General features: G+C 46.8%; 1 protein-coding gene across 2 annotated transcripts in view; it reads right to left on the minus strand.

The window, feature by feature from the left end:
* Positions 1–9,291: 9,291 nt before the first annotated feature.
* Positions 9,292–25,353, minus strand: part of GAB2 (GRB2 associated binding protein 2) — a 183,331-nt gene continuing 167,269 nt past the window's right edge. For both annotated transcript variants that reach the window (XM_074955580.1, XM_074955586.1), the window contains 6 exons: positions 24,540–24,634; positions 20,793–21,075; positions 18,304–18,394; positions 16,323–16,425; positions 15,009–15,134; positions 9,292–13,380 (listed from right to left, as the gene is read on the minus strand). In XM_074955580.1, coding sequence (XP_074811681.1) covers positions 13,237–13,380; positions 15,009–15,134; positions 16,323–16,425; positions 18,304–18,394; positions 20,793–21,075; positions 24,540–24,634 — 842 coding nt within the window. In that variant the 3' untranslated portion in view covers positions 9,292–13,236. The remainder of the gene's footprint in view (positions 13,381–15,008; positions 15,135–16,322; positions 16,426–18,303; positions 18,395–20,792; positions 21,076–24,539; positions 24,635–25,353) is intronic.

Here is a 25,353-nt window from a genome sequence, read left to right on the forward strand (position 1 = left end):
CAGGGGATTGGAGTACGGGAGGGGATTTGGGGATGAGGGGTCCCAGTGGCGCTTACCACAGCTCCCAGAAAGTGGCCTCCAGGTCCCTGCAGCCCCTAGGCGCATGGGCAGTTCCCAGCCAATGGGAGCTGCAGCGCTGGCACCCACAAAAAGATAAAAGGGCCTGATTTTCAGAAGTGTCAGTTGAAGTCAGTGGGATCTGTAGACCTTGATGCTGCACTGCATTGCACCTTGTGTTTCTATTTACCTTTGTACCAAGTCAATGTAAAATGTTACCCAATCCAAATGGTATTTGGCAGTCATGGTAGCAAGCCCAAAAGACTAAACCCAATTGTATTATGAAGCTCTGCACTAATCTGCTGTGAGTGGCATGTCATCAATAGATTGGCTTTAAAATCATGGGATTTATCCACAGCCACTAGGGCTAGAAACTTAATTTTTCTTTATGAATGAAGGCTGAAATCATAACATATCCACTTGACTCCAGGAGCTGGGGCTTTAAGGAAAACATTAATTATCATGAGCCTCATGACAATATCACTAGAGTTGGCAACACTGTTTCATTTTGGGATGAAAAGCAGTCAGAGGTTTGGCGAATACCGCCGTGCCTGCCTCCCCATTTCACCTCTTATTCTATTCCTAAGAACAGGGGTTTGCCCTGGTGCGCTCGGCCAAAATATCCCTCCCCACAGTTGAGACATGGGCTGAGCTCAGGTTAATAGGAATGAGCCAGAGGGGAAAAGCACAAACAAACTGAGAAGGAAAAACATCTCCATGGGAGGAAATAAGTGTGAAAAACTCATTGTGGCAGAGAGAACCTGATTAACATGCTGACGAGATCTTCTAAAAATGCAGCATGAAGGAGAGTGAAGAAAAGACACATTAACCCATAGGCCAATGGCCAGTCTCATGTTCTTTATTACTCTGAGGCGAGGTCTTCCAGATGGGCTGCCGTGGCAGGCACCAGGCAGGGTTTTAGCATGCTGGGAAGCAGGGTAGGTTGGGCCCCATTGCACCTTTCCCCTGTTGAGAAGCCTTTTGTACTATAACCTGTGCTCCCAGTGTGACCCACTTTACCTCATACCATGAGATAAATGTGAGCCTCATTTTACACCCAGTCCTGGTGTATATCTCCTGTCATAAATATAAAGGGAAGGGTAACCACCTTTCTGTGTACTGTGCTATAAAATCCCTCCTGGCCAGAGGCAACATCCTGTTACCTGTAAAGGGTTAAGAAGCTCAGCTAACCTGGCTGGCATTTGATCCAAAGGACCAATAAGGGAACAAGACACATTCAAATCTTGGGTGGTGGTGGGGGGAGGCTTTTGTTTGTGCTCTTTGTTTACATTTTGTTCTCTCTCGGGACTGAGAGAGGCCAGACAGAAATCCATCTTCTCCAACCCATCCTAATCCAAATCTCCAATATTGCAACCAGTATAGGTAAGCCAAGCAAGGTGGATTAGTTTATCTTTTGTTTTATGTGAATTTTCCCTGTGTTAAGAGGGAGGTTTTTTCCTGTTTTCTGTAACTTTAAGGTTTTGCCCAGAGGGGGATCCTCTGTGTTTTGAATCTGAATACCCTGTAAAGTATTTTCCATCCTGATTTTACAGAGGTGATTCTTTTACTTTTTCTTTAATTAAAATTCTTCTTTTAAGACCCTGATAGATTTTTCATTGTTCTTAAGATCCAAGGGTTTGGGTCTATGTTCACCTGTAGAACTTGGTGAGGATTATTATCAAGCCTTCCCCAGGAAAGGGGGTGTAGGACTTGGGGGGATATTTTGGGGGAAGACGTCTCCAAGTGGTCTCTTTCCCTGTTCTTTGTTTAAAACGCTTGGTGGTGGCAGCATACTGTTCAAGGCCAAGGCAAAGTTTGTACCTTGGGGAAGTTTTTAACCTAAGCTGGTAAGAATAAGCTTAGGGGGGGTCTTTCATGCGGGTCCCCACATCTGTACCCTAGAGTTCAGAGTGGGGAAGGAACATCTCTATTAACTAAAACAGGACAATGCCAATTTACTCCAGCTGGAGAACTGGCTGGTTGTGTCTCACCAGAGGCCAGTGCTGTCTCATTCCCGCCATGGTGCAGGATACGTAAGAACAGCCATACTGGATCAGACCAAAGGTCCATCTAGCCCAGTATCCTGCCTTCTGACAGTGGCTAGTGCCAGGTGCCCCAGAGGGAACGAACAGAACAGGTAATCACCAAGAGATCCATCCCCTGTTGCCCATTCCCAGCTTCTGGCAAATAACACATAACTATCCATAAATATGGCTAACCCATAAAAGGGTTCTTCCAACACAAATGATTTTATGAGAGGTCAAAGATGGTGCCTGAGTCCATTTGTCCACTAATTGATGTCTTTACCCTCAGATTCAAATAACATTACAACTCAGGAATTGTGGTTGTCAATTTTTTAATTTATTTATTTTCCTGTTGCTTCTCTGCTGTGATACAATAGTTAAAAACAAGATCAACTTTGCTTCAGGCATGTACCATGTTTATTAACAGCAAAAACGTATTATCTAGGGTAAGCTCAAGAGCAATTTATAGGATAAATAAGTGTTTCAAGTTATTCTTTTTTTAGAAAATAAACCATGAATAAATTAATAACTTAAGTGATTAGTTGTCCACAGTGATTTGAAAAATTAATAACCACCTCAAACAGCGACACCACAAGAAGACACAGACTGTACATTTTGCTACTGATTTCTTTTGTCCTTTCTGACTTCTACAAATGGAAAAAAATACCCCACAATCCTGTTTAAGAACAGTCATACACTTTGGAACACACAAAATATCACCGAGAAAACGCTGCAGATTCAACAACTTCAAAGCTGCCAGTCATACATGCCTCACAGCAGTTAAAAAAGCTATCCTAACATAAAAGGGCCCAGTCTAATTACTACTGAAGTTAATGAGAGTCTGTTGAATTCAGTGGAAATTGGATTGGGCCTTACTGATTATTCAAAGGATCTGATCCTGAATTTACTGAAGTCAATGGCAGAACTCCCATTGAGTCCAATGGATGCAGGACCAAGTCCCTAGTTACATTCCCTGTATTCATTGCTGTCCAGCCAGGAGCTCTTAATTGCTCATTAAAGTGGCAGATGTTTTCTTGTATGATATGATAGCAGAGCTTCAAAACTGTGTAAAAAACCTTCTCCCATCACCTTTCTTCACCTGCACAATTTAGGATTAGCGCTTTTAACGGGTTTTATCCAGTAGGAAATCCTGGTTCCAGGATGGCATCGTGACATTTGATGTCATAACACTAAGGTGCAGCATCATCATGTAGTGATCCAGTAATGTACAGACGACTGACAGCACTTTGCATCTCCTGACATTAACTAATTAACCCTCACAACACCCTTGTGAGATAGGGAAATGCGTACTAGTATCCTCATTTTACAAATGGGAAAGGAAATGAGATCCAGGGAGGATAAGTGACACTCATCCAAAGCCACAGAGGGAGTCAGCAGAAGAGCTGGGCTGAGAACTCATGACTTGTCTTAGTGCCCAGTCTTGTGATCAGCCCTCTAGAACAGTGGTTCTCAACCTGCAGCTCGTCAGCACAGAGCTGCGGCCCATGTGACATCCTCGGGGACATATAAGTAGTAGTGGATGCGGCCCACATAACACATTCTGGGCCGCATATGTGGCTCACAATGGTAAATAGGTTGAGAACCACTTCTCTCGAGTGTAGCCCACACTCCAATTTGTTTATGCATCACTACCGTCTAATGAGTGGCCATACAGAATAGAAAAGCCCTACTACCACTTGTGAGTTGACAGAAAATCTAATTTTGCTCAAATGATAGAGCTGACAGTCCTGGGTTCTATCTGTTTGTGTTGCAACTGGTGACCCTGCCATCTATATGCACAGGGGAATAAACGTTACGATGGGGTGACGTTGGGCTGGCTTGGGAAATATCTCATGATACTTTGGCAGCCCTACAAGCCTTAACTATCGGGTCTTTCCCATGGGAACCAGAGCTGTGGTGACCTTATCAACAATACAGCCCAAAGAACTGTAGAGATGGACAAGAGGACAGGAGACAGAGGACAGACCAACAGAGGGACGGATGCCACCGACATGGCCATGGAAGAAATGATTTAATAAAACTACAGCTGTCAAGCTGCAGGAATATCATTAACAGTCATAATATCAGTGCATAAATAAGAGCATCTTAGTGCTTTTCGGCTGTGATCTGAAGTACTTGAACTGAAATAGCGCAGGAGAGCACTGAAAGGAAAAACTGCAGTGGAATTAAGGAAGTGGTTGATACAGGGACAGCAACTTGGGACCTTCAGTCTTCACATTTACAAACTCAAATTTACTTAGTCCCCGTGACTTGAGGGTGGGTAGGTCAGAATTCTCTCCACTCACAGCTATGGCTACCATTCAGCATTGGTCCTCTTTGATACATGTTACACTGAGGAGGCCTAATAAGGTACTGTACAGATGCTAGTGCTGACTTTGGGCTGATTCTAAACAGAGCTCATATACACATATATTTACTGGGGAATCTCCACTCCTTTCTGTCCCTTGGGAGCTCCTTAAAACAAAGCACTGCGGCTTGATTGTGAGGTACGTTAGTAGAAGCCTTATTGATCGTGTTGGCATTGCATGGGCAGTCACACTGCAGAGACTAGAGTTCTGTCCAGCATGCACCTGGTTCTGTATAAAACCTCGGTAGGATTTACTGGGGGGCCAACATTTTATTTGGTTGTTCCAAAGGCCTGGCCAGGAATGTAGCTGGGATCTTTGCAGGACGCTACCGTCTCTGCCCTCTTTCAGGGCAATCCAGTCCACGTCCCCCGTGGAACTGCACAATTTATCAGCCAAAATTAACCACTACAATATGGAAGTAAAACTCACAACACCTGGGTCTGAATTTCATGCTTTTAGCAGATTAGCTACATCATAAGATGTGATACAATGAGTGTGACACCATTGAATCAATGTGTGAATTCCACTTCTGCAGAAACCAGCCTGTTCTCTCACGCCTGGGGCAGAAGGCATGCTCTAGAGATTTGGGAGATTTCTCTGGCTTCTTTTAAAGCACCAAAAACCCTTCACAGCAAGAGACACTAACTAACACCTGTCTCTCACCATCTGGTTTCCATGTGCGCTCAGAACTGGGGGAACCACCGTGTAACTGAACAGAGCTGCAGGGGGTCATGAAATAATTGTGACCCCCACTTCCTGACATCACATCCCAAAGTTGCCCACTCACAACACGTCACCTAATAATGCAATGGGCAATCAATCAATAATAATACCAACATTTTTCAGCACCAGCTGCCTGTGCATCTCAGTGTACTTCACTGAGGCCCGTCAAGTCACCTTTTCCATTTTACGTGGCAGGCAATTGAAGCACAGCAAGAGTAAGGGTACGTCTACACAGCAACAAATACGCCGCAGCATGGCTGCAGCTGGCCTGGGGCAGCTGACTCGGACTTGTGGGGCTCTGGCTGTGGGACTATCAATTTGCAGGGTAGACCTTCGGGCTTGGGCTGGAGCTTGGGTTGTGAGACCTTGCAAGTGGGGGAGGAGCTCAGAGCCCAGGCTCCAGCTAGAGCCTGAACGTCTACACTGCTATTTTTAGCCCAGCAGCCGGAGACTGAGTCAGCTGCCCAGGGCTTGAGACTCGGTGCCATAGGTTTTTTATCACAGTGTAGACAGACCCCCAAGAGACTTGCTCAAGGCTACAGAGAGTGGCTGGCTCAGCTGAGGCAAGCGAAGCCAGGTCTCCTGACTCCCAGTCCCTGCTCATCTTGCTGATACAGACATTGTGGGGCGACTCCCCTTGTGCCAGGTCTGGGCTTGGGGCTTCTCCTCCCTCTGAGCTGAAAGCTGGGAGGGTGGAAAGACTCTTCTACATCTCAGTGGCTTGGAAGGAATTGCATGGCCTCTGGCCTCTTTCCTCACAGGAGACTGGGCAGAGGGAGAAGAGCCCTTCTTGGCCTGGAGCGAAACTCTGGAACCACACGCCGGGTCTCAGCCATGTTATCGCCTCATAGACAAAGGAGACACAGAAACGGGATCACCTGGAATGCTACAACATTCCCATGCAGATACCTGGGCGGCTGTTTATCCCTATTCCAAAGCACCTCTAAGAATCTGCGCCTCTGTGCCATACTGTCTATTGGTGAGGGCTTCTCACTGGCCACCTCTGGGCTGTTACCAAGTGTGCACCTGCTTACAGCTGGCGTTCTGTAGGACCAGCTCACCTGAACTTCATGGGATAAGGGCCCACAGCTGGATGGGGCTAAACTTGCAGGATGCCAAGCAAGTTCAGCTCTCAGATCGTTAGGACCTGCTCCTCCTCTTACATAATTCCCCAGAGAGACAGGCCAGGGAACCCTTTAAATGGCTGGTGTCCATGACTAAGCACAGCATTCTAAATTCATCTGGCTTGATTTAAATCATCCCAAACCCCAGCCGACAGCAACCACACTGTACAGGGCGAGAGCTGGGCTCTGTCTGTGAATCACGCCACTCCTCCCCTGTACAATACACCCACTCCTTTTCTTTCTCCTACTTCAGCGTAAGCCTAACTCTAGAACCCAAAGCCATTTCTAGCAGCAGGCAATTCATTTCCCACCCAACACTGAATGTCAACCCTAAGCAAATCAGCTACAGGCAGCTAATGGAGTCCAAGGGCGTGGATAGCTCATAGCTGATAACTTGCGAGAAGTGATACGTGCTTTCGGATACGTGCGCCCTTAAAAAATATCTGTTGAGCATGGCATGGCTGAGGGTTTTGTGCCAGGATCTTGTTATATCATAACAATAAGAAAAATGACACAGTGCTTGACAAAAATTCAACCTCTCTTCATCACCACATGCCATTTTTTTCTAGGTGGGATGACAAAGACGGGAGGCCTTGGCATGAGAATCAGGCCAAGCCTTTCATTTGCATTTAAGATTAATTATTTTCAATACATTGAGCTCCCTAAAATACCCAGATCTAACCAAGAAACCACTCTTCCTTGGCTGTCCCAGTGCAGATGGGACGCAATAGACCAATTCCCTCTGGGCAACGTCATTGATGCCCATGCATTTAAAGCCGTTGGTTTTCGGGCTGGGTTAAGCAGAAATGCTGCACAAACATTCACCAGGGATTGAACACCAGGAGTGAGTTCTTTTGTCAAGGCAGCCACCGATAGCAGGTCAACATACTTCGGCCCCTAAAAGTGCCTTTCTTTGAAGGCAGAGCACCATAATGCACAGAGCATGCAGGTTATTATTGAGTATGCACTGACTACGTGCACAGTACTGTGCAAAGAAGGTGTGAGGAACGTGCCACCTTCCTGAACAACGTGAAAGGGAGAACATAATGAGTGCTCACCCGTGAGCAGAGCAGCAGAGGCACCCAGCAGTTTCAGGAGGTCTGTAGCTGTCTTAAAAGTAAATCTGAACACACACACGTATGTACTAAAAATTTACTTGGACAAGGTGGGAAACGTTGATCACCAGTTCCAAGTCTTGTTCCCAGTCACGACAGTGTTACATTAGAGATTTTTGCCTTTGACTGAATGTTCTGGTGTGGAATTAAAGCAATCGCTTGCACAATGGGACTGCCACACAGAACAGCTCAGCTGCTATTCTAGCCGTCCTGCCACTGACATCAGTCATAACATGCCAAAGGCTGTTCCTGTTTCAGCTCCCTGACTTTCAGGATATACAGTAGCATCCGAATAGCATGTGGCCATTTGGCAAGTTCAACTTCTCTCCAGCCTCGCAGATGTGAAGAGAAAATGAATTTCTGATCATGCATCTTCTGGTGAATGCCCAAAGCTCTGAGTATATGTGCACGCAGGCTACAAGTCACACAGGTAGGGCGTGTATCCATTTATTATGAGCATAGAACCTGCTCTCACATCCATTCAAGTCAATAGGAGTCTTTCCATTGACTTCAATGGGCTTTGGATCAGGCCCAATAGTTTATATGTTTCCTGTCTGAAGCTGACTTCAGTTTCAGCTCTGTAATAATCACATTTTTTTGAGAGGCCTGCCTGTCCTAAAATGTGGGGTGGTACTGCTGTGTGCTGTTAAAATAGTTGTTGTGATGCACACCAGCGGTGGCTGCAGTCCACTGGTGGGTGAAATGAACCTGAAGGGTTAATAAATTAAAGGGACATTGTGAGGCCAATAATCATATTGTGTTAAAAAAAGAGCCTTGTCTGTGTTAATGATAATATTTTTAGAGCATTAAAATTGAAAGAATTTTAAAAATGTTATTTGCTTCCCAATGTGTATGCCATTTTTGTTGCTACATTTTTGCAAATCCCAATGAGAAGAGCTGAATCAGTTTTGCTTTTGTTTCCATTTATTTCCACTTCCTGGGTCTCAAGAAGTACCACAGTGCTGCAATGTTTAGACGACAAGGGGTGCCAAGATCCTGTTCATGGGACTATTGAATGTAATGGGAAGCTTTACACTGATGTCTGTGGTCTTTGGACCAGGCCCACTGAGCTCTATGATGAAAGGAGCTAGAGAAGTGCAACATATCATGCGCTTCTTGCATTGTCTCACGGCAGAAAGAGTCAGATGCTGTATACGGGACAGAGTAGCTTGCTGGCAATAAAGCCCTCACAGCCCTTTGAAAGACAGAGATCTACGCTGGCCCCTTCGATTAGCTTTTTCCTGCAACACCACAGTGATTAGTATTCTTTTTATTTGGACCCATTATGACACCTGCTTTATTTTTCCTGTAAAATACCATCATGGCAGCCTTGCAAAATTTCCTTATAGCTTTTTCATGATCATCAGCCTTTTGCAGGGTAAAGGGAAGGAGAGTAGACGATGTGCCTGGGTTGGTAAAATTTCAGGACAGTTTTGCAAGGCAGCACAATGTTCTCAAAAAGAGCAGCATCCTACAATGGGATCCATTTGGGTCATGCCGTGCTCATTGCAGGATGCGGGGAGGGGCAGATCTGGAAGAGCTGTTAATGCCCAAACAATAATAATAAGAAATAATTACTTTGTTGCTTGCATAGGTGCAGCAACTAGGGGTGCGGGGGGTGCTGCAGCACCCCCAGGTTTTCTGCCAGGCTCTGCTCCCAGCCCCGCACTCAGGGTCCTAGCTGCTGGCCCCACACCCTAGGCTCCTCTCCTGGCCCCGTGCCTACCCCCAGCCTCGGCCCCCTTACCCCTGTCTGGATCCCCCCTCCTGGAGACATGACCCTGCTTCCGGCCCCAGCTCTGGGGGTGGGATGGGGGGGCAGACAGGGGAAAGGGGGCTGGCTTTCAGCACCCCCACTATTAAAAGTGTTGCAGTGACATGGGTTTCTTGATGATGCTGAAGGAACTTTATTTAAAAACTGAAAAAGAACAAACACATTGGCAATGCCGAACTCCCCACTCAAAGTGAAATGCACCCCAAAATAGAAAGTCCAGACAAAGCCCTGCACCCCACTGAGGGCCTTCATCTGGGTCCTCTGTCCTGGGTTGAATGTCTAAAGCACCTGATGGGTCTGATTCTCCTGTTGCTTACACTGGACTATAATCAGGTGTAGCTCCACTGATGTCAATGGTTTGAGTTGTATGAGCCCCCTCTCGATGTGTAAACATGGCTTGGTATTTTAACTCTCCTTCCAAGGCATTCCTCAAAGCGAACACATTGATTGAGCTCACAAAAACCTGGAGCCAAACATCCCTGCCCTTTGGAGCCAGGAGGCGAGGCTAGACCTCAATTTCACAGCAGGACCCTATCCCAAAATAGGGCTTAGGCGGGACATAGACCCCCATGCTGGCCCTCTGCGCAGGGATAAATTCCACCCAGACAGCTACCATGAAGCCCTTGGATGGAATGACCCCTGAGATGAAGCTCGCTGACTGTAGACTATTGGGAGAGAGCTTGACACTGTTTGTCACCCGTTCTGGAGCAGACACTAAATGTGAATAAGTCAGTACAGGCTCAGGGAGAATTAATTAACGTCTGTTAAAAGGCACCAGATGGTTAGTCCTGGAGACAGACATTCTCTATGGATGCACGGGCCAGGGGCACAGGTTTACCGCCATCCTGCCCTGCCAACAGACCTCAGCCCTACCTGGGGAGCAGAGGGCATTCAGCCTTCGTGTGTATTGTTCTGCATACAGTGGGAGTACCCCAAAGCCCCATAGTACCAGGTGATACATTTTATTTGGCCTAGTGTCTTTCATAATGATGCTTCCAGGATTGCACCAGGAGTTATACAATCCAGGCAAATGCCTGTGTAACATGTAATGAAGGCATTGGAGAAATGTGAATGGCGTCGGTTACAGTGTCAGCCTGAGCTATATTATTTGTGGTGTGCTCTTGTACATTTCACTGTGTGTCTTTTAATAATCGGGCTTTGGGTTTGTTTTTAATTGGCATTCCAATTTGAAAGTGTTTGCAAGTATCATGGTATGACTGTGCATTTGTAATACACTGGTTCTGTGTGTGTGTGTATGTGTGTTATCATGTCTCCCTCTCATAGCTAGCCCTTGTGACTAGAGTAGCCAGCTACTTACTATTAATGGAGAAACTCCTCTTGCTCACATGGTAGGAACCTGTGTTTTTGTTGCTGGCAGTTCTGCATTCTATTCCCTGCTGATGATGGCAGTGTCTGTAGGTGGCTTTAGTTCAGCACACATACAGCTTGGCAGTCATTTGAGCATGAGGCTGCAAGGAAATGCACAGCTCTTACTTGTATTCATGATGTGTGCATGATTTTATAGAGGTATATTGGCCATCCATCATGATAGCTGCCTCACAGGCATGCTGTTTGTGTATGCATCATAGTAGTACTGGCTACAGTCAAAGAACCAGGATTGGCACCCCTATGACTTTAGAACCAGCCTTGCAATGTTCACTACTCTACTGCTTTTGCGCCAGTGCCACACAATATATATCTTGACAATCCCCCACAAATGTTACTCAGCCAGAGTTAGCACATTCAGTGGGCACTGGGTGCCTAATAGAGCTGGTTGAGAATTTTCCATCAGAATGGTTTTCTGATGGAAAATGCCATTTTTTCAAAAAACAATTTTTTTTCTGTGGGAAAATTTCAATTTTGCCAAAATTTTTCAATTTTCCATTTGGAAAAATCAAAATGTCACTTCCCCGGCTGTGGGCCTGGAAGGCTTCTGCTGTTTCGCTTTCTTCCTGGGTGGGCAGATGGGAAGCCAAAAAATGCCGTTTTCAGTTCTCCCTCTGACTTCCTGAAAATCCCTTCCTGTGAAAATGCATTTTGGACTTTTGATCCCAATTCAGGACAATTATAAAAACAAAAAATGAACTTTTTCATGGGAATGGATTTCCATTTTCTGGCCAGCTGTAGTGTCTAACTTGTTTAGGCCCATTTGAAAATCTCACTCTTTGTCATCCATCCCTGCCGCCAATGGGAGGGGGGAGGAGTAGGGGCAGATAGGTACTCTGAGTTCTTTAATCATTGTGTTTATTATCTTAACCTCTTGGTTTATCCTTCTGTTAACTCTTAGCTTATAGCAATGCTGTTTGTCCAAATCAGTGGTTAGCATGTTTCTAGCATTCTGTTTGGCAATCAGACCATTAAATGTCAATCGTTGTTCCTCCATATTGTTACGGCATCATGGATTGTTATCCATGCGTTTACCGATTATTATCCAGGCAATAGATTCTCCTTTCCTTCTCACTCCTCTCAGAGGGGCAAGTGCTTAGAAGAAGATGAACCCAAAGTGCCGGATCAGACAAGACCCTGGAGCTCACCGCCCTATGTATCTAGGTGCTCATTGTTCATTAGAGCTGAGGATTGCTAATTTCATCAACATCAATTGCTACTGTAGTGTTGACTCAGTGTTGAGGCAGCGCACTGTGCAAACCACAGGACTGAGGCAACTAGAGATGGGGGAAGAAGGCACAGATCAGTCCTTAGGGCCCAGTGCACAGTTGTTTCCTACAGCACGTTCTTCACTGCTTTATTTGAGCCAGTTTTAAATTACTCAGGTGATGGGACTGCCCTGACTCCTCTTGGGAGACTATTCCCCAGTTGAAGATCTCACCAGTAGCCTAAATTTCTTTCACTCAACTCCATTGCATTACACACCTAGCTCTACCTCCTTGGGCCTCTTAAACAGTTCCACTCCTTCCTTGGTACAGTATCTATGCTCTCCAGATCCTTGTCGACAGCCTCATATCCCATCCCCCATACTCATCATTAAGCCATACAAGTCACACGTGGGCCTAATTCTCCACTCAGACTCAGGGGAGCCTTTTCCTGCTCCCATTGCAATCAATGGCAAAGCTTCTGCTGACTTCAACGACAGCAGAATTGTCTCCCAATGGGGCTGCAAATGCTGCTGCCCTGGGCAGAAGTTGGCCCTCAGGGCCAGATCCAGAGCCTGTTGAAGTCAGTGAAAGGACTCCCATTGGGTTCAAGCCTCTAGTCCTTTAATTCTGCTTTCACAAGCTGATCCTGCCAGCCCTTTAATTTTGGGGAGCTTTGAACTCCACCCCGCCAACAATACCCATTTAAAAAGAAGAGGCACCTCAGTAAATCTTGCTGTTTGATACATTATGTGTGTGCTGTGGGGGAGGGGAGATTAGCCCTGGAGGTCTAAGGTTGTCTCAACCAGTCGGTCAGTCTGGGCGCTTTACAAGCTGCAGAATGGCCACAGGTATTGGCATGCAAGCCATGCCGCCTGATGGAGACGTGCCAGGTTACAAATGCATGTCGGTTCGTTATTTACAAGCGATTTGATAATAAAACAAGTACAAATTAGACCTGGTGGTTGCCCATTGTTTTTAAAGAGGTTGAAGAGGTCAGGACCACCATACGGTATGGAGCGGGAATCCGTGTCCTGTAAAGGACGCCACCAAACCAGTATACATTCGGCACAGTTCAGGTGTACAGTACGGAAGAAGACTGAGAGAGATACTACAGTGTTAGCAGGTACAAGGTGGCTTTAATAACAGCTGTAAGCAAAAGACATGCAGGGCATTTGTGAGCCCAGTATTGCTAAGTTTTAAGTTCCTAAACAGTATATCCAGCCGCTAAAGTAACAGCACAAACCCAGCCACTGCAAGTAGTTGGTCTTTGTCACTGGCAAACAATATCTGCCAAGTCTTCCCCTGAAATTAAGTTTCTTAAAAAAAAAAAGACCCAAACAACAGTACTGTAGAAATGCAACCCCAAAGTGAGCTCGCATACCCAGGGGAACCCCAGCCTGGGAAAACCCGTTGGACATTTGCCTGTCTGGATGGCTGTCCCCATCTGCCCCGTCCATTACTGCTTCATGCTCTTAATGGGCTCTGTTGATTGCCGGACGTCGGTCCACTCCTGCATGGTGTTCTGCAGGGCTTGTGTCTTCTCTTTGTCAACCTGCACATAATCGACCTTCTCGTCTGAGGCGACTGACGATGTGGAGGGCTGGGTACAGGGGAGGAGAACACAGAGTGACATAGTGATAGTACATCTAGCCCGCTTCGCTGCTTCTGCTGGCCTCATCTCTGTCCTCTCATACAATCTCACCACTCGTACTGCAAGAGCCTTCTTCTCTGCAGCTCTTGCTATCTGGAACCACCTGCCTATATCTCAGCCTTGGTAGCTCTTCATTTACATTACTTGCAAATGCCTTCTTTAGATCCCTCTTATTTCTTAATGAGGCCTTGATCAAAAGACTCCTATTGACTTAATAGGCTTTGGATCAGGCCCAAAGTGAGAGCCTGGTCTGAAAGAGGAGAGTAAAAATGATACCATGGGCTTCCATGTTTATTGTCTCTCAGTGACTCTGTGTCAAATGTGCTCAGTTTACAAGCAAAACAATATTGCTTTCTAACTGCCAGTGCTGCAAACTCAGCCTGGGATCTGAGAGTCCAACTGGGTTCTTCCCTTCTCAGTATGCAACTGTTAGCGACACAGTAGAAAGACTAGAATCTAGCTCCCCATCTCTTAGCTGTGTTGGCTCTGCAGGGCTAACAAGGAGTAAAAGATTATTTTTGTCATTCAAAGAAGCAGGTGTGGCTCCAAATTCACAGAAGGTGCAGATCTGCTGAGTGAGAAGATGCCGTTTTTACATAGTTGCTTTTCAGAGTACTTTAATTTTCTTGTCCCTCTGCAGTTGCTTAACTCTTTTAGAGAAACACAATTGAAAATCCCAGATCCAAACTTTGGAGGTTCAGAAAATCTTAAACTGGATCCAGATTAGATTTTTGTGGCTTTATGCCACCTCTCTAGTATGTGTATTGTTGTATTCTGTAATGTCTGTAGTTGGCATGGAAGACACTATACACCATACAGGTGCGTTGTATTTAAGATGCAGATTTGAACATAATGAAGAGCCAGTAACTCCATTACATGTTACCTAGAAGCCATTTTGCTGGTGTTTCCCATCACTGGTCCATCTGGCTAGTCCTCATTTGGCGGCATCTTAATTGGCTCTGCAGAATTTGGCTCATAGATAGGGACTTCATTTTTCAAAAGTGACTTGTGATTTTGATGCTCAATTTGATGCACCTTAAGGGAAGCCTGATTTTCCATGGTTAGGTGCTCAGCACTTTCTAAAAAGCAGTCCCCTTCCAGGTGTCTCAAGTTGGGCATCCAAATCACAAGTCATTTTGGATCATTTACTCCAGGGCACTTTGGAGATCCTGCATCTGAAAATGTAAGAAAGGAATGAGGGGATCTAATCCAGCTCCCATAGAAAGAGACATCTTCCCATTGACTTCAGTGAAAGCTGAATTAAGCCGAAGATAGGATCTATAGTAGGTGGGCCAAATTCCGCTCTCCTTTACAGCCATAAAAGCCATTGCCTCCAATGGTCTCAGTTACACCTCCAGTGCAGCTGCAGGTATGTGAGTAAGGGCAGAATTTGGCCTAGAATAATATACAGGGCCATATCCTCAGGTGGATTAAATGGATCCAACACCACTGACATCATTGAAGCAGTGCCTCCTTATCTCCGCTGAGCATCGGGCCCCTATTGTTCGTTGAGCTGGCTTCAAACCATTAAAAATATATAATATTTAATTAAACATTTTTTAAAAAAACCAAGATACCTTTCTGTGTGGTCCAGGTGAGTTTGGCTGGAAGTCCAGGGCTAGATAATCCACACTCCCTGAACTCTTTTTTGCTGCTGGGCTGTTGGTGCCACTAGGAACCGGAGAAGCAGAAACAGGATTTTGCTAATGTAGGAAAGAGGTGGGAGAAAAAAGGGTTAATGAAACAAGGAGAATACAAGGGACCTAAAACCAAAATCCATCATTGGTAGCACTTTAAGGGAGAGCCTGGCCTGAATTCCCCCCTCACTTACCCCTCTGCAATTTGAGAACAGCACAGTCGACTGAATTCAGTGGGGTCCTATAGCCCAAATCACATGCTTAACTTGATGCACCTGAGCAGTCTCATTGACTTTGATGGAACTACTCACATGCCTGAAGTTAAACATACGCTTAAGTGCTTTGCTGGAAGGAGGCCTTAGCATGGCCATAATTGGGCCCAGAATCATCATTACACTTCGCTACACTGCACTGCAGGTAGATTTAATCAACAGTGTTAAATACAACTGTATGCAATGTGCTGTAGCCATGTTGGTCCCAGGATATTAGAGAGACAAGGTGGGTGAGGTGGTATCTTTTATTGAACCTTCTGTTGTTGAGAGAGACAAGCTTTCGAGCTAACACGGAGCTCTTCTTCAGGTCTGGGAAATGTGTACACACTGTGAATACATTTCCCAGCATGACAAAGAGCTCTGTGTAAGCTTTAATACAATTGATTAATAATAGGTCATGGGGTAGCAGCGTTGTAAGAGACACAAATTCTCCTGTCTCATCAACGTCACTGGTTATAGCAGCTGGGAACCTGTCTTTTCATGCCTGGGGCAAGATGGGTGGCTCCTGTCCCACACACAGTCAGAGAATGCCAGCACTTCCTGTGGGAGAAGGGTCTAAAAATCAATCTAAAAATAAGCAGGTACAATAAAATGTGGCACGGCATTAAAATAATAGAGTTTTTGGTCCTCCAGTTCCCAGAGAGGACCATGATATAATGTAGAGTAGTACTTAATAAAGGGAGGATCATTTTTGAGCTTTCTGGTGTGGGAGGGAGAAGCACACCGTATGTCTGTGTCCACTCTCATTCTCTGCTTCCACAACATAAAACAATAATTAAAAAACAATAGGATGTTTCATATAGATACATGTTAGAATGCCATGTTACAAACAACCGCCTTGTAATCCATATAAGGATATATACTGGCCTTATCACCATAGATCTGAGTATCTTTAACACCACGGTCACTACCCATGGTTTGCATTTATAGAGCCCAAGTCACTGCAGGACATAGGTAGCTTGCCAGTCCTAACAGGACTTACCATGGCCACGTAGTTTTCCTCACTGTCTCCCGAGTCAGTGCTGGTGATGCTCTGGGTGGAGACCGGGCGGCAGTATTGTGAGGCGCTGGAGTTGAAAGTCTGGCTGCAATGAGAGGTGCCAATGAGTCAGTTACAGCCACAGGACCCCACTGCTCACCACTTACTAGGGATGGGTCAGAGCTGCAGAGCTGGGCTCCAAGTCTGAACTTTCCTGCAGCTCATGAATGAAATCCAGGGTTTTGGTGCCACTTAAGAAGGACCATTTATAAAGTTTGTCTCCACAACCCAACCTTCCCATAGTTCAGGGAGGGTCCAGATTTGGGCCTTTAGCTCTGCCTCATTTCTGTTTAATATCACCGTGTTTCTTTATGTAGCCTCAATTCTCCTGCTACCATATTACTAGAGTCCAGGCTCCATAAACTCTTTTATCTCACAGGATGTATTTAATTGCAATCCCCATATGACAGCACATAGAGCCCCCAAGCTTCTTGCGCCATTTCCCCTCCATACTAATCACAGCTTCAAGCTTGCGTTTACTGTGCAGTAGCCTACTTGCATTTTGATGGCAGGCTAGACCTTGAAGGCCTCATCTTGTTTTCAGTCAACCAGATCTAATTACTGCATAAGGAATAACATAATGCAATCAGAGTCTGTTACTGAAGTTCCCATCTTAAAAAGCTATTGGTTGCCAGGCAGTAAAATAGGGTCATAAAATTAGTCGATAAGGGAAAAATCCATTAGCTGCTGTGGGGTCAGGAGTCCTGTCAATCAAAACCCAAGCTCTGTATGTTTCCTAATGTAGTGATCTGAGCACACAGCTCTCATGCCCTGCAGTCAGTCTCCAAACAATCCAATTTATTATAACTGTCATAACAGCCAATGTCCCCATATAGTACAATGTCAGACTATGAACTAGTGGCAGAACTGGAGTTGTGTGAATCCTGGCACTTTTGGCTTAGAGGGTTTGGTATGAAGCTCTTTAGTTTCAATTTGCAGAGTTCCTCCCACCTGAGCTTTGCTTTAAGGGCCCTCAAAGCAAAACTCAGTCAAAACCTTTTGAGTTCCATCCCGTTTTGCACTGACACTGTGGGCTTCAGCTAGTTTTGATATGAAACCATATATTGACTCCAGGTTCAGCTGAGTCTGGGTTCACTCAAAGATTTTGTAAACCTCAGCCAGCCAATGACTACCCTGGCTCTGAGTTTGGATCAAAACTATCTGACTTAGGTGTGGTTTGGGTTATGCACAATTCTGAAAAAGGCAACAATCTCCAAGTGAGATTAACCATTGGACTTTTTGTTGGTAATTAGCACTTTGTAATGCACTGGACTTCAATGTCGAATTTGAGGCAATTCTCCTGTATTCACAGAGTTTTATCACACCATCAGGTAGAAAATTAGCAAATGCTGATGCATTTCTCTGGATGGGCTAGAATTGGGGCCAAGACTGTAACTTCAGATCTGAACATCACCATGCTTTGAGAAAGTCTGATCCAGATTGAAACTTTGCAGCTGGCCCCTGCTTATAAAACGGACCAAGCCAAAACCCTGAATCCAGACATCCTCAAGCTTTTAGGGAAGTTCAGATCTGGCTCCAGACTTTGCAGCTGGGGCCCATTTCCAGCTCAGAATCAAAATGCAAGTCTTGCAAGATAGAAGACACATCCCCGTAACAGCAAGAGATGTTAAAGAGACCAGGACAACAAGAACCCGAATGGTCTTTTTGGTGCTGCCTACACTAGAGATCTAGGGTCAGTTACTTCTCAGTCACACCGGTGTAAATCCAGCGTCTCCATTGATTGCAGTGGCCATATTCCAGAATGACATAGATATTACTGAGACTAGAATGTGGCTCCTAGTGAATTAGCTATGCCATCACAATCTATCACCCTGAAGCTAAGTAAGTCCAGCTAATGTGGACACGGCCTGAGCTTGGCCCATGGAGGTGTTGCAGGAGTTAAGACTCCCCCCAGTCTACTCACATAGGTCTGGACCAAGATTTGGTGACGGGCGATTTGAAGGGAAGCTCATCGATGACCGTGTTGTTTCTCAGGTCCAGAGGCGTTGGCTTTGCTATCGCAGAAGGAGGATTTATTCATCAGTGAACATGTTCTTTAAGTTCTCCCTAACACTAAATCACCGTCTTTTAAAAAATAAAATGCAAAGGCCTCCACAGCCATGTGGATGATTGCCCCCCCCCTTTTATAGAGGTCTATAAAATCATGAATGGTGTGGAGAAAGTGAATAAGGTATTTACCCTTTCATATAACATAAGAACTAGGGGTCACCCAGTGAAATGAATATGCAATAGATTTAAAACAAACATAAGGAAATACTTCTTCACACAATGCACTGTCAGCCTGTGGAACTTGTTGCCAGGGGATGTTGTGAAGGACAAAAGTATAACTGAGTTCAAAAAAGAACTAGATACATTCATGGAGGATAGGTCCATCAGTGGCTATTAGCCAAGATGGTCAGGGATGCAACCCCATGCTCTGGGTGACCCTAAGCCTCTGACTGCCAGAAGCTGGGAGTGGACGACAGGGGATGGATCACTCAATAATTGACTTGTTCTGTTCACTCCCTCTGAAGCATCTGGCATTGGCCACTGTTGGAAGACAGGATACTGGCCTAGATGGACCATTGGTCTGACCCAGTATGGTTGTTCTTATGTTCTTAAAACACAGACTAGTGGCCTAATCCTGTCATGTGCTGGGCACCTCATGCCTGTTGAACAGCACCCTCACACATTCAGTATCTCAGAGCCATAGATGTGACACCCAAAAGGGCCCATTAGATCATCTAGTCTGAGTTCTTGTGTAACACAGGCAAGAGAATTTACCCAGCGATTCCTGCATTTCATCTCCGCTGCACTGGGCGGTACAACACCCAGGCTGCAGCTTCCATCTGAATGTGTGAAAAACCAGGAGACTTTCCAAGTTGCTCTGAATTCCAGTCTGTTCTTTTATTTTCAAAATGGTGAATTTAAGCAAATGGTTAATTAATCAGTTACGACAATCGAAAAACATGACAGCTTAAAAGGTCTCCTGCTGTTTCCTGAACTCAGATGATTATTGGAGTTATGGCAGGGGCTACAGAGATGGTGCTAGGCGCTGTACATACCCATAGTGTATGTCTCCATTTTGAGCGGGAGGTATAACTTCCAGAACAAGGAGACATACCCGTGTGAGCTCTGATGGAGCGAGCGCGCTAAAAGTAGAATGCAACTAGCATGATTCGCTGCACAAGCACGTACCTCGGGCAGCTAGCCCCTCCCGCGGCTTGTGCTGCCATGGCTGCGCTTTATTTTTAGTGCGCTAGCTCAGTCAGAGCTAGCATGGGTATGTTTCCTCAATTACACTGCCAGCTCCAAGGGTAGAAGTACCCATAGCAAGAAACAGTCCCTGCTGCAAGTCTAAACAGAACTGGTAACCCATTTTACAGAGGGGGACTAAGAGCCTTACCCATACAGGAAGCCGGAGACAGAATCAGAGCTTGAACCTACAGTGCCAGACACCAATGCCTTAACCACAACATCACCTTCCTCTCAAAGAGAGCTGTGGTGCCCAGTGGCCTAATCTACATGAGGAGGATGGAGCTCTGTATTTCCCACTTGGACCTTTCAGTATAATGGCAGGTTCTGGGGAGAGACCATGCACCGCTATAAAGGCAGATCCAGCTCCCTTTGAAGACAATGGGGTTGTTAGTAGGCCCATAGTGACACGTGACCGGTGTGTCAAGTACCTGATTTGAAGGTGCATTTTTTGGTATGCAGATTACTTGCTATGGGAAAGATTTCTTCTGTTTCTTAAAGGATGTGGGGGAAGGGGGGAAGCAAGGACCTTCCCCATTATAGGGCCTTGTGTAAAGGCCAGGAAGAATTCCACTTATTGTGCATAAGGGCTATGAAGGTTGTGTCATCCCTGAAGATGGAAGAGGAGTGGGGAGGGGTTGGGGCTAAGGCTCTGTACACAGATCCTGGTTAGAGCTGCTCAGAAATTGGAATTTTTGTTTCATGGTAAATTCCAAAACTTGAGTGTTCCCCCTTCACCCCCCGCCCCCGCCCCATCAAACTGAAAAACCAAACTTTCTCATGGAACAAAAATTTGCCCCAAAATTTTGATTTGGAAAAAGGTTAAAAAGTTTAATTTTTTACACATTTATATTCTGTTCCGTAAGTAGTTTTCCGAGTTGCTCTATAGTGGCCCGTGCAGATGGCTGGCTGTGCTGGGGCAGGGAGCGGTGCCCCGCACAGGGCTGTGGCAGTCAATATGTGCTGGAGGGCTCTGAAAGGCAGTGAGTGCCCTTCCCCGTGTTTGCCTGGAGGCTGTGCACCACTGTTCCCCCATGGTTATGTGGCACAATCTGATACTTCTATTCAGCTGTCTGAAGTATTATAATTAGTCATGGCAGAGTTCCTGTGAAGATTCCCCTCAAGTACAGGAGATTCTGTCCAAGGAACTGGTCTTACCTTTCCGGTCGGGTTTGAGGTTGCGGTTGACCGGAGGGGGTTGGATTTCGCTCAGCCGCCTGTGGCACTGGGAAATGGCTCCTCCTTTATGGACTGGGAGGGTCGTCGAGGACAATCCCAGCAGGTCAAAGTGGTGCGGACCAGGGCTCATGGGGATGTAGAGATTCTGGGAATTGTCATTCGCTTTCTCCATGTTCAGCAGGGTTGAGGAGCCTGGGTTCATTGGGACATAATTGTCCTCGGAGTCAGCACTGTGGGAGCGAGCCACTGCGGCTCTGGCTTGCTGCAAAGCACAGGGGAAGTCAAGGGTCAAGAGGATATTTAGTGTGGTATGGAATACGAGCAGCAGTATTCAGCGTAACTCACTGTGGCCTAGACTCCAGAGTATAATCCCTCCCGTGATGAGCTGCCAAAATCTTAACAACGGGTTCCCTCCTCACCCCATGCGGGGGTCGTTGCCCACCCCTGTCCCCCGGGACTCCTGCCCCATCCAACCCCCCCCCCATTCCTTGACGCCCCCCCGGGACCCCTGCCTTATCCACCTCTCTCCCCTGTCCCCTGACTGCCCCCAGAACCGGGCAGGAGGGTCTCGTGGGCCACCGTAGTGGGTGCCCACCCCGCCCCTAAGAGCCAGAGGGACCTGCCGGGGGGCGAGGTAGGGAGTCCCGGTGGTGCTTACCTGGGGCAGCTCCCAGGAAGCATCCGGCAGGTCCCTCTGGCTCCTAGGAGCGGGGGAGCGTAGCTGGGGGGGGAGCAGGGGGAGCGGCCGCTCCCCCACCGATCACATCAAAAGTGGCACCTTAGGCGCCGACTCCCTGGGTGCTCCGGAGCACCCACCAGCAGCTCCCCACCCCGTGCCCGGCCCCAGCTCACCTCCGCTCCGCCTCCTCCCCTGAACCCACCGCCCTGCTCTGCTTCTCCGCGCCCCACCCAGCTTCCCGCGAATCAGCTGTTCGGCGGGAAGCCGGGGAGGACTGAGAAGCAGGCCGCGGCTTCCCACTCAGGCCGAGGGTGGCGGAGGTGAGCTGGGGAGGGGAACGGTTCCCCTGCACGCCCCCCCGGGTTACCTGCTGCGGCGCGGGCGGCCCTCCTCGCGTCCTCCGCCCCAGCTCACCTCCGCCTCCCTGGGCCTGATTGTGAAGCAGCCGCTTGCTTCTCAGCCTGCCCCGGCTTCCCGCGCGAACAGCTGATTCGCGGGAAGCCTGGGGGGGCAGAGAAGCAGAGTGGGGCGGCGCATTCAGGGGAGGAGGCGGAGCAGAGGTGAGGTGAGCTGGGGCCGGGGGTGGGGCGGGGAACTGCCGGTGGGTGCTCTGCACCCACCAAATTTTCCCCTGGGGTGCTCCAGGGCTGGAGCACCAGTGGAATCGGCGCCTAAGGCGCCACTTTTGGCCAGTTAAATTTAGACGCCCTTTTAGAACCGGTTGTCCCTCACAGAACAACCAGTTCTAAAAGGGCTTCTGAGTTTAACAACCGGTTCTAGAGAACCGGTGCAAACCGGCTCCAGCTCACCACTGAATCCCTCCCTATCACAATGAGCAGACATTTACACTGGAGATGGGATCAAAGCTGCCAAATTCACATCAGCCTTTGGATCTGAACGTCAAACAGTTCCCAGTTCAGGGGAGTTCTGGTGTTGATTCTCAACCTTTCTTTGCTCCCATTCAGCTGTAATTTCTGGGCTAGCCTTTAGTGCTAGAGAGAGGCAGAGCTACCTTTAATATTACAATTGATTTCCAGCATTGCCTAAGGTGTGCTAGGCACTTTCCAAACAGGGAAAGAGAAAACAATCCCTGCCCCAAGGAGCTGACATTTCCTGTCCTCCTTAGCAAGTGTCTTTGCTTGACCCAAGTGCTCCGTAGCTCCTGTCAGCTTTCCCCCAGCTCCTGGTTTTAATAATCCCCCTGCACTAGTTTCCACTTGGGTTAAGGTGAAACCCCTCCCTTTGGTATCAGGTCTCCTCCTTTCCTTAAGAAATCTCTAATAAATTTAAACCTCCCCTCTACAACATCTTCTCATCCTCGCGTTGAGACTCTGATGGTTCCCTGACTAGCTGGCCCAGGTGTGGCGCTAACCCCAGCATAGTAATTTAGCTTCCAAGACCTCCTTCCTACACCTCCCTATGTCATTTATACCAATATGTACCACAAGCACAGGATCCTCCCCAGCACTCTGTGGATGTTTGTCTAGATGTCCATTGAGACCCAACTTCACAGCCAGTAGGGAAGTAAACAAGGCTACCTCACCACATTTCCCGCTATCAGTATTTCTAGTGACCATGTCTCCAACCACAACTCTATCCAGTCTCCGGATGTGACATCACTACGTGAGGAATGATCAGATTCCTCTACCTCTCCTGGAAGGCAGGTCCCATCCATTGGCCCTTCCACTACACTTTAGCCACTTCCCATCATGATACTGGCTCCCTCACAGGGATGGTTGGGACAGCCTGCTGTGAGGTGGACTGGATTTACAGTGTCCCTGTAATGTCCTGTAAATAACTCGGGATCTCAATTCCTCCAGCTCAGGAACTCTGGCTTTTCAAGATGCTGTAGTTAGGCACTGAGTATCACAAGGATATTGAGCTGGGAGGATGGTTTGAATTCCCAGATCTGGACCCCTTTGTGTGGCCTCAGAGCATGATTGCAGAAGGTCTGCAAACTCAGAAATGAGCTTTTTCATTTCCACTGTGAATTTTGCACACAGCTCTGATAATGATCTTTATCAAAACATCTCACTGAGCTCCAAGTTCAGGGTGGGGATTAAAGATGGGATGGTGGAATCCATCCAGATAAACTCACGCAAACTTCAAACTGAACTGAACCTTCTAGGAGGTTAGAAAATAGTTCAGCTAACTCTGTTTCTCATGTATCTCTGCATGTCCTGGCTCCAGCCATGACAGAAATGCAGTGCAAGAGGCTGGTTTAATGGTATTTCCAGTTCAAAAGGAAGCAGGAAATATCAGAATTCTCATGATAGAGTCTGTGCTGGCAACATTTCCAGCCCAGCTCTGCAGAATCATAGATTCAGATTCATAGATTATATTTCCAGAAAAGACCATTAAATCATATAGTCTGACCTCCTATATATCACAGGCCCTTACATTTCACACAGTTACCCCTGCATAACTTGTGTTTGGCTAAAGCACATCTTCCATTAAGGCATCCAGTCGTGACCTGAAGACATCAAGAGATGGAGAATCCACCACTTCCATTTGTAGTTTGGTCGAATGGTTAAAACGCAGGATGTTGTGTAAGCATCCAAATCAAATCTCAGTTCTCAATAGCGTGAGCTTATCTAGCTACTAGTAAACAACTGTTAAGTTGGTCATCACCAGGATTGAACCAGACTTCCAGGGCTCCAGCATGAGCTGAAGGATGAAGGCTTCAATTCTGCTTTCACTGAAGTCAAAGCAAAACTTCCATTGAGTCAATGGAGCCAGCTCAAGCCCTAGGTCCCCAAGCTGGCAGCTGTGGCAGAGTCACAGTGACATTTTCAGTAAGGCACAAAATTCTACACTTGCCATGGAAGGCATGACCTGGCATGTACTTTGTATGGACGCCATTTTGTAGAACAAAATGGCATCCTCCAGGCGCATTCAGGGGCCGGTCGGAATTGTACCGGAGGCAAAGCCGGTCCTGGGGCATGGAATGTGTGCATTGCATACATGGATGGCAGACTCACTTCCTCTGTGGCTGAGGGGGACACATGACACACACTGACGAGTGGGTGAGAGTGGCATCAGCTTACCAGATATGAGTTGAACCCGTCATTCACAGACTCTGCTGACTGAACTGTGCTGCTGCCACCATGCTGGGGGTATTCGTAAGTCTCACAGGAAGAAGCTGAAACACAAATCATGGATTCACAATACACACGGCGCCTGCTTGTGACTCCTCTAGTTCTAATAGTGCCCCTGACACATGGAGCCCTCAACAGCTCACCTTTAACTATGGCTGGTTATTGCTATACCGTAAATGCTGTGCGTTTAGGTTAGCAGAGGATGGGTATCTGCGCAAGGAGTTCTGAAACTGTGCAAGTCTTTTCTCTTTTTTTTCTATCCCATCTCAAACAGGTTGGTCTAAGTACTCCACAGCCGTTTTATTCATTTATCCTCACTGATGGCTAGTGAGGGTGGTAACAGCATTTGGCTGCAGCTGACCTAGCTCAGCCTGGAATGGGTGTCCTGGAGGGAAAGGCCCCACCTTACATTAACTATTCTCCTCGGCCAGTTAGTTCCTTGCAGCTTTACGCTAAACATTTAAAAAGTGCATGGTATGTGTGTCCAGCTGGAGATGGCCCGACTCTGATTTTCAGAGGTGCTGAAGAACCACCGCTCCAGTCAGAGTCAATGGGAGCTGCAGCTGCTGTGAAAATCAGGCCTGGAGAGCACTGAAAATTACCTTTAGTTATCTCAGGTTGGGCACCCAAACTTCGAGGCCTCCAAAATCAGTGGCAGCTTTTGAAAACATTGGCCATACGTTGAATTAAAAGTCAAATGTACCGGCAGGAGCTGAGAAAAATATGGGCCTGAAAGGCGGTGTTTTGATCTAGATCTGAACTT

The sequence above is a fragment of the Natator depressus genome, chromosome 1, assembly GCF_965152275.1.
Source record: "Natator depressus isolate rNatDep1 chromosome 1, rNatDep2.hap1, whole genome shotgun sequence".
In the NCBI taxonomy this organism is placed as follows: Eukaryota; Metazoa; Chordata; order Testudines; family Cheloniidae; genus Natator; species Natator depressus.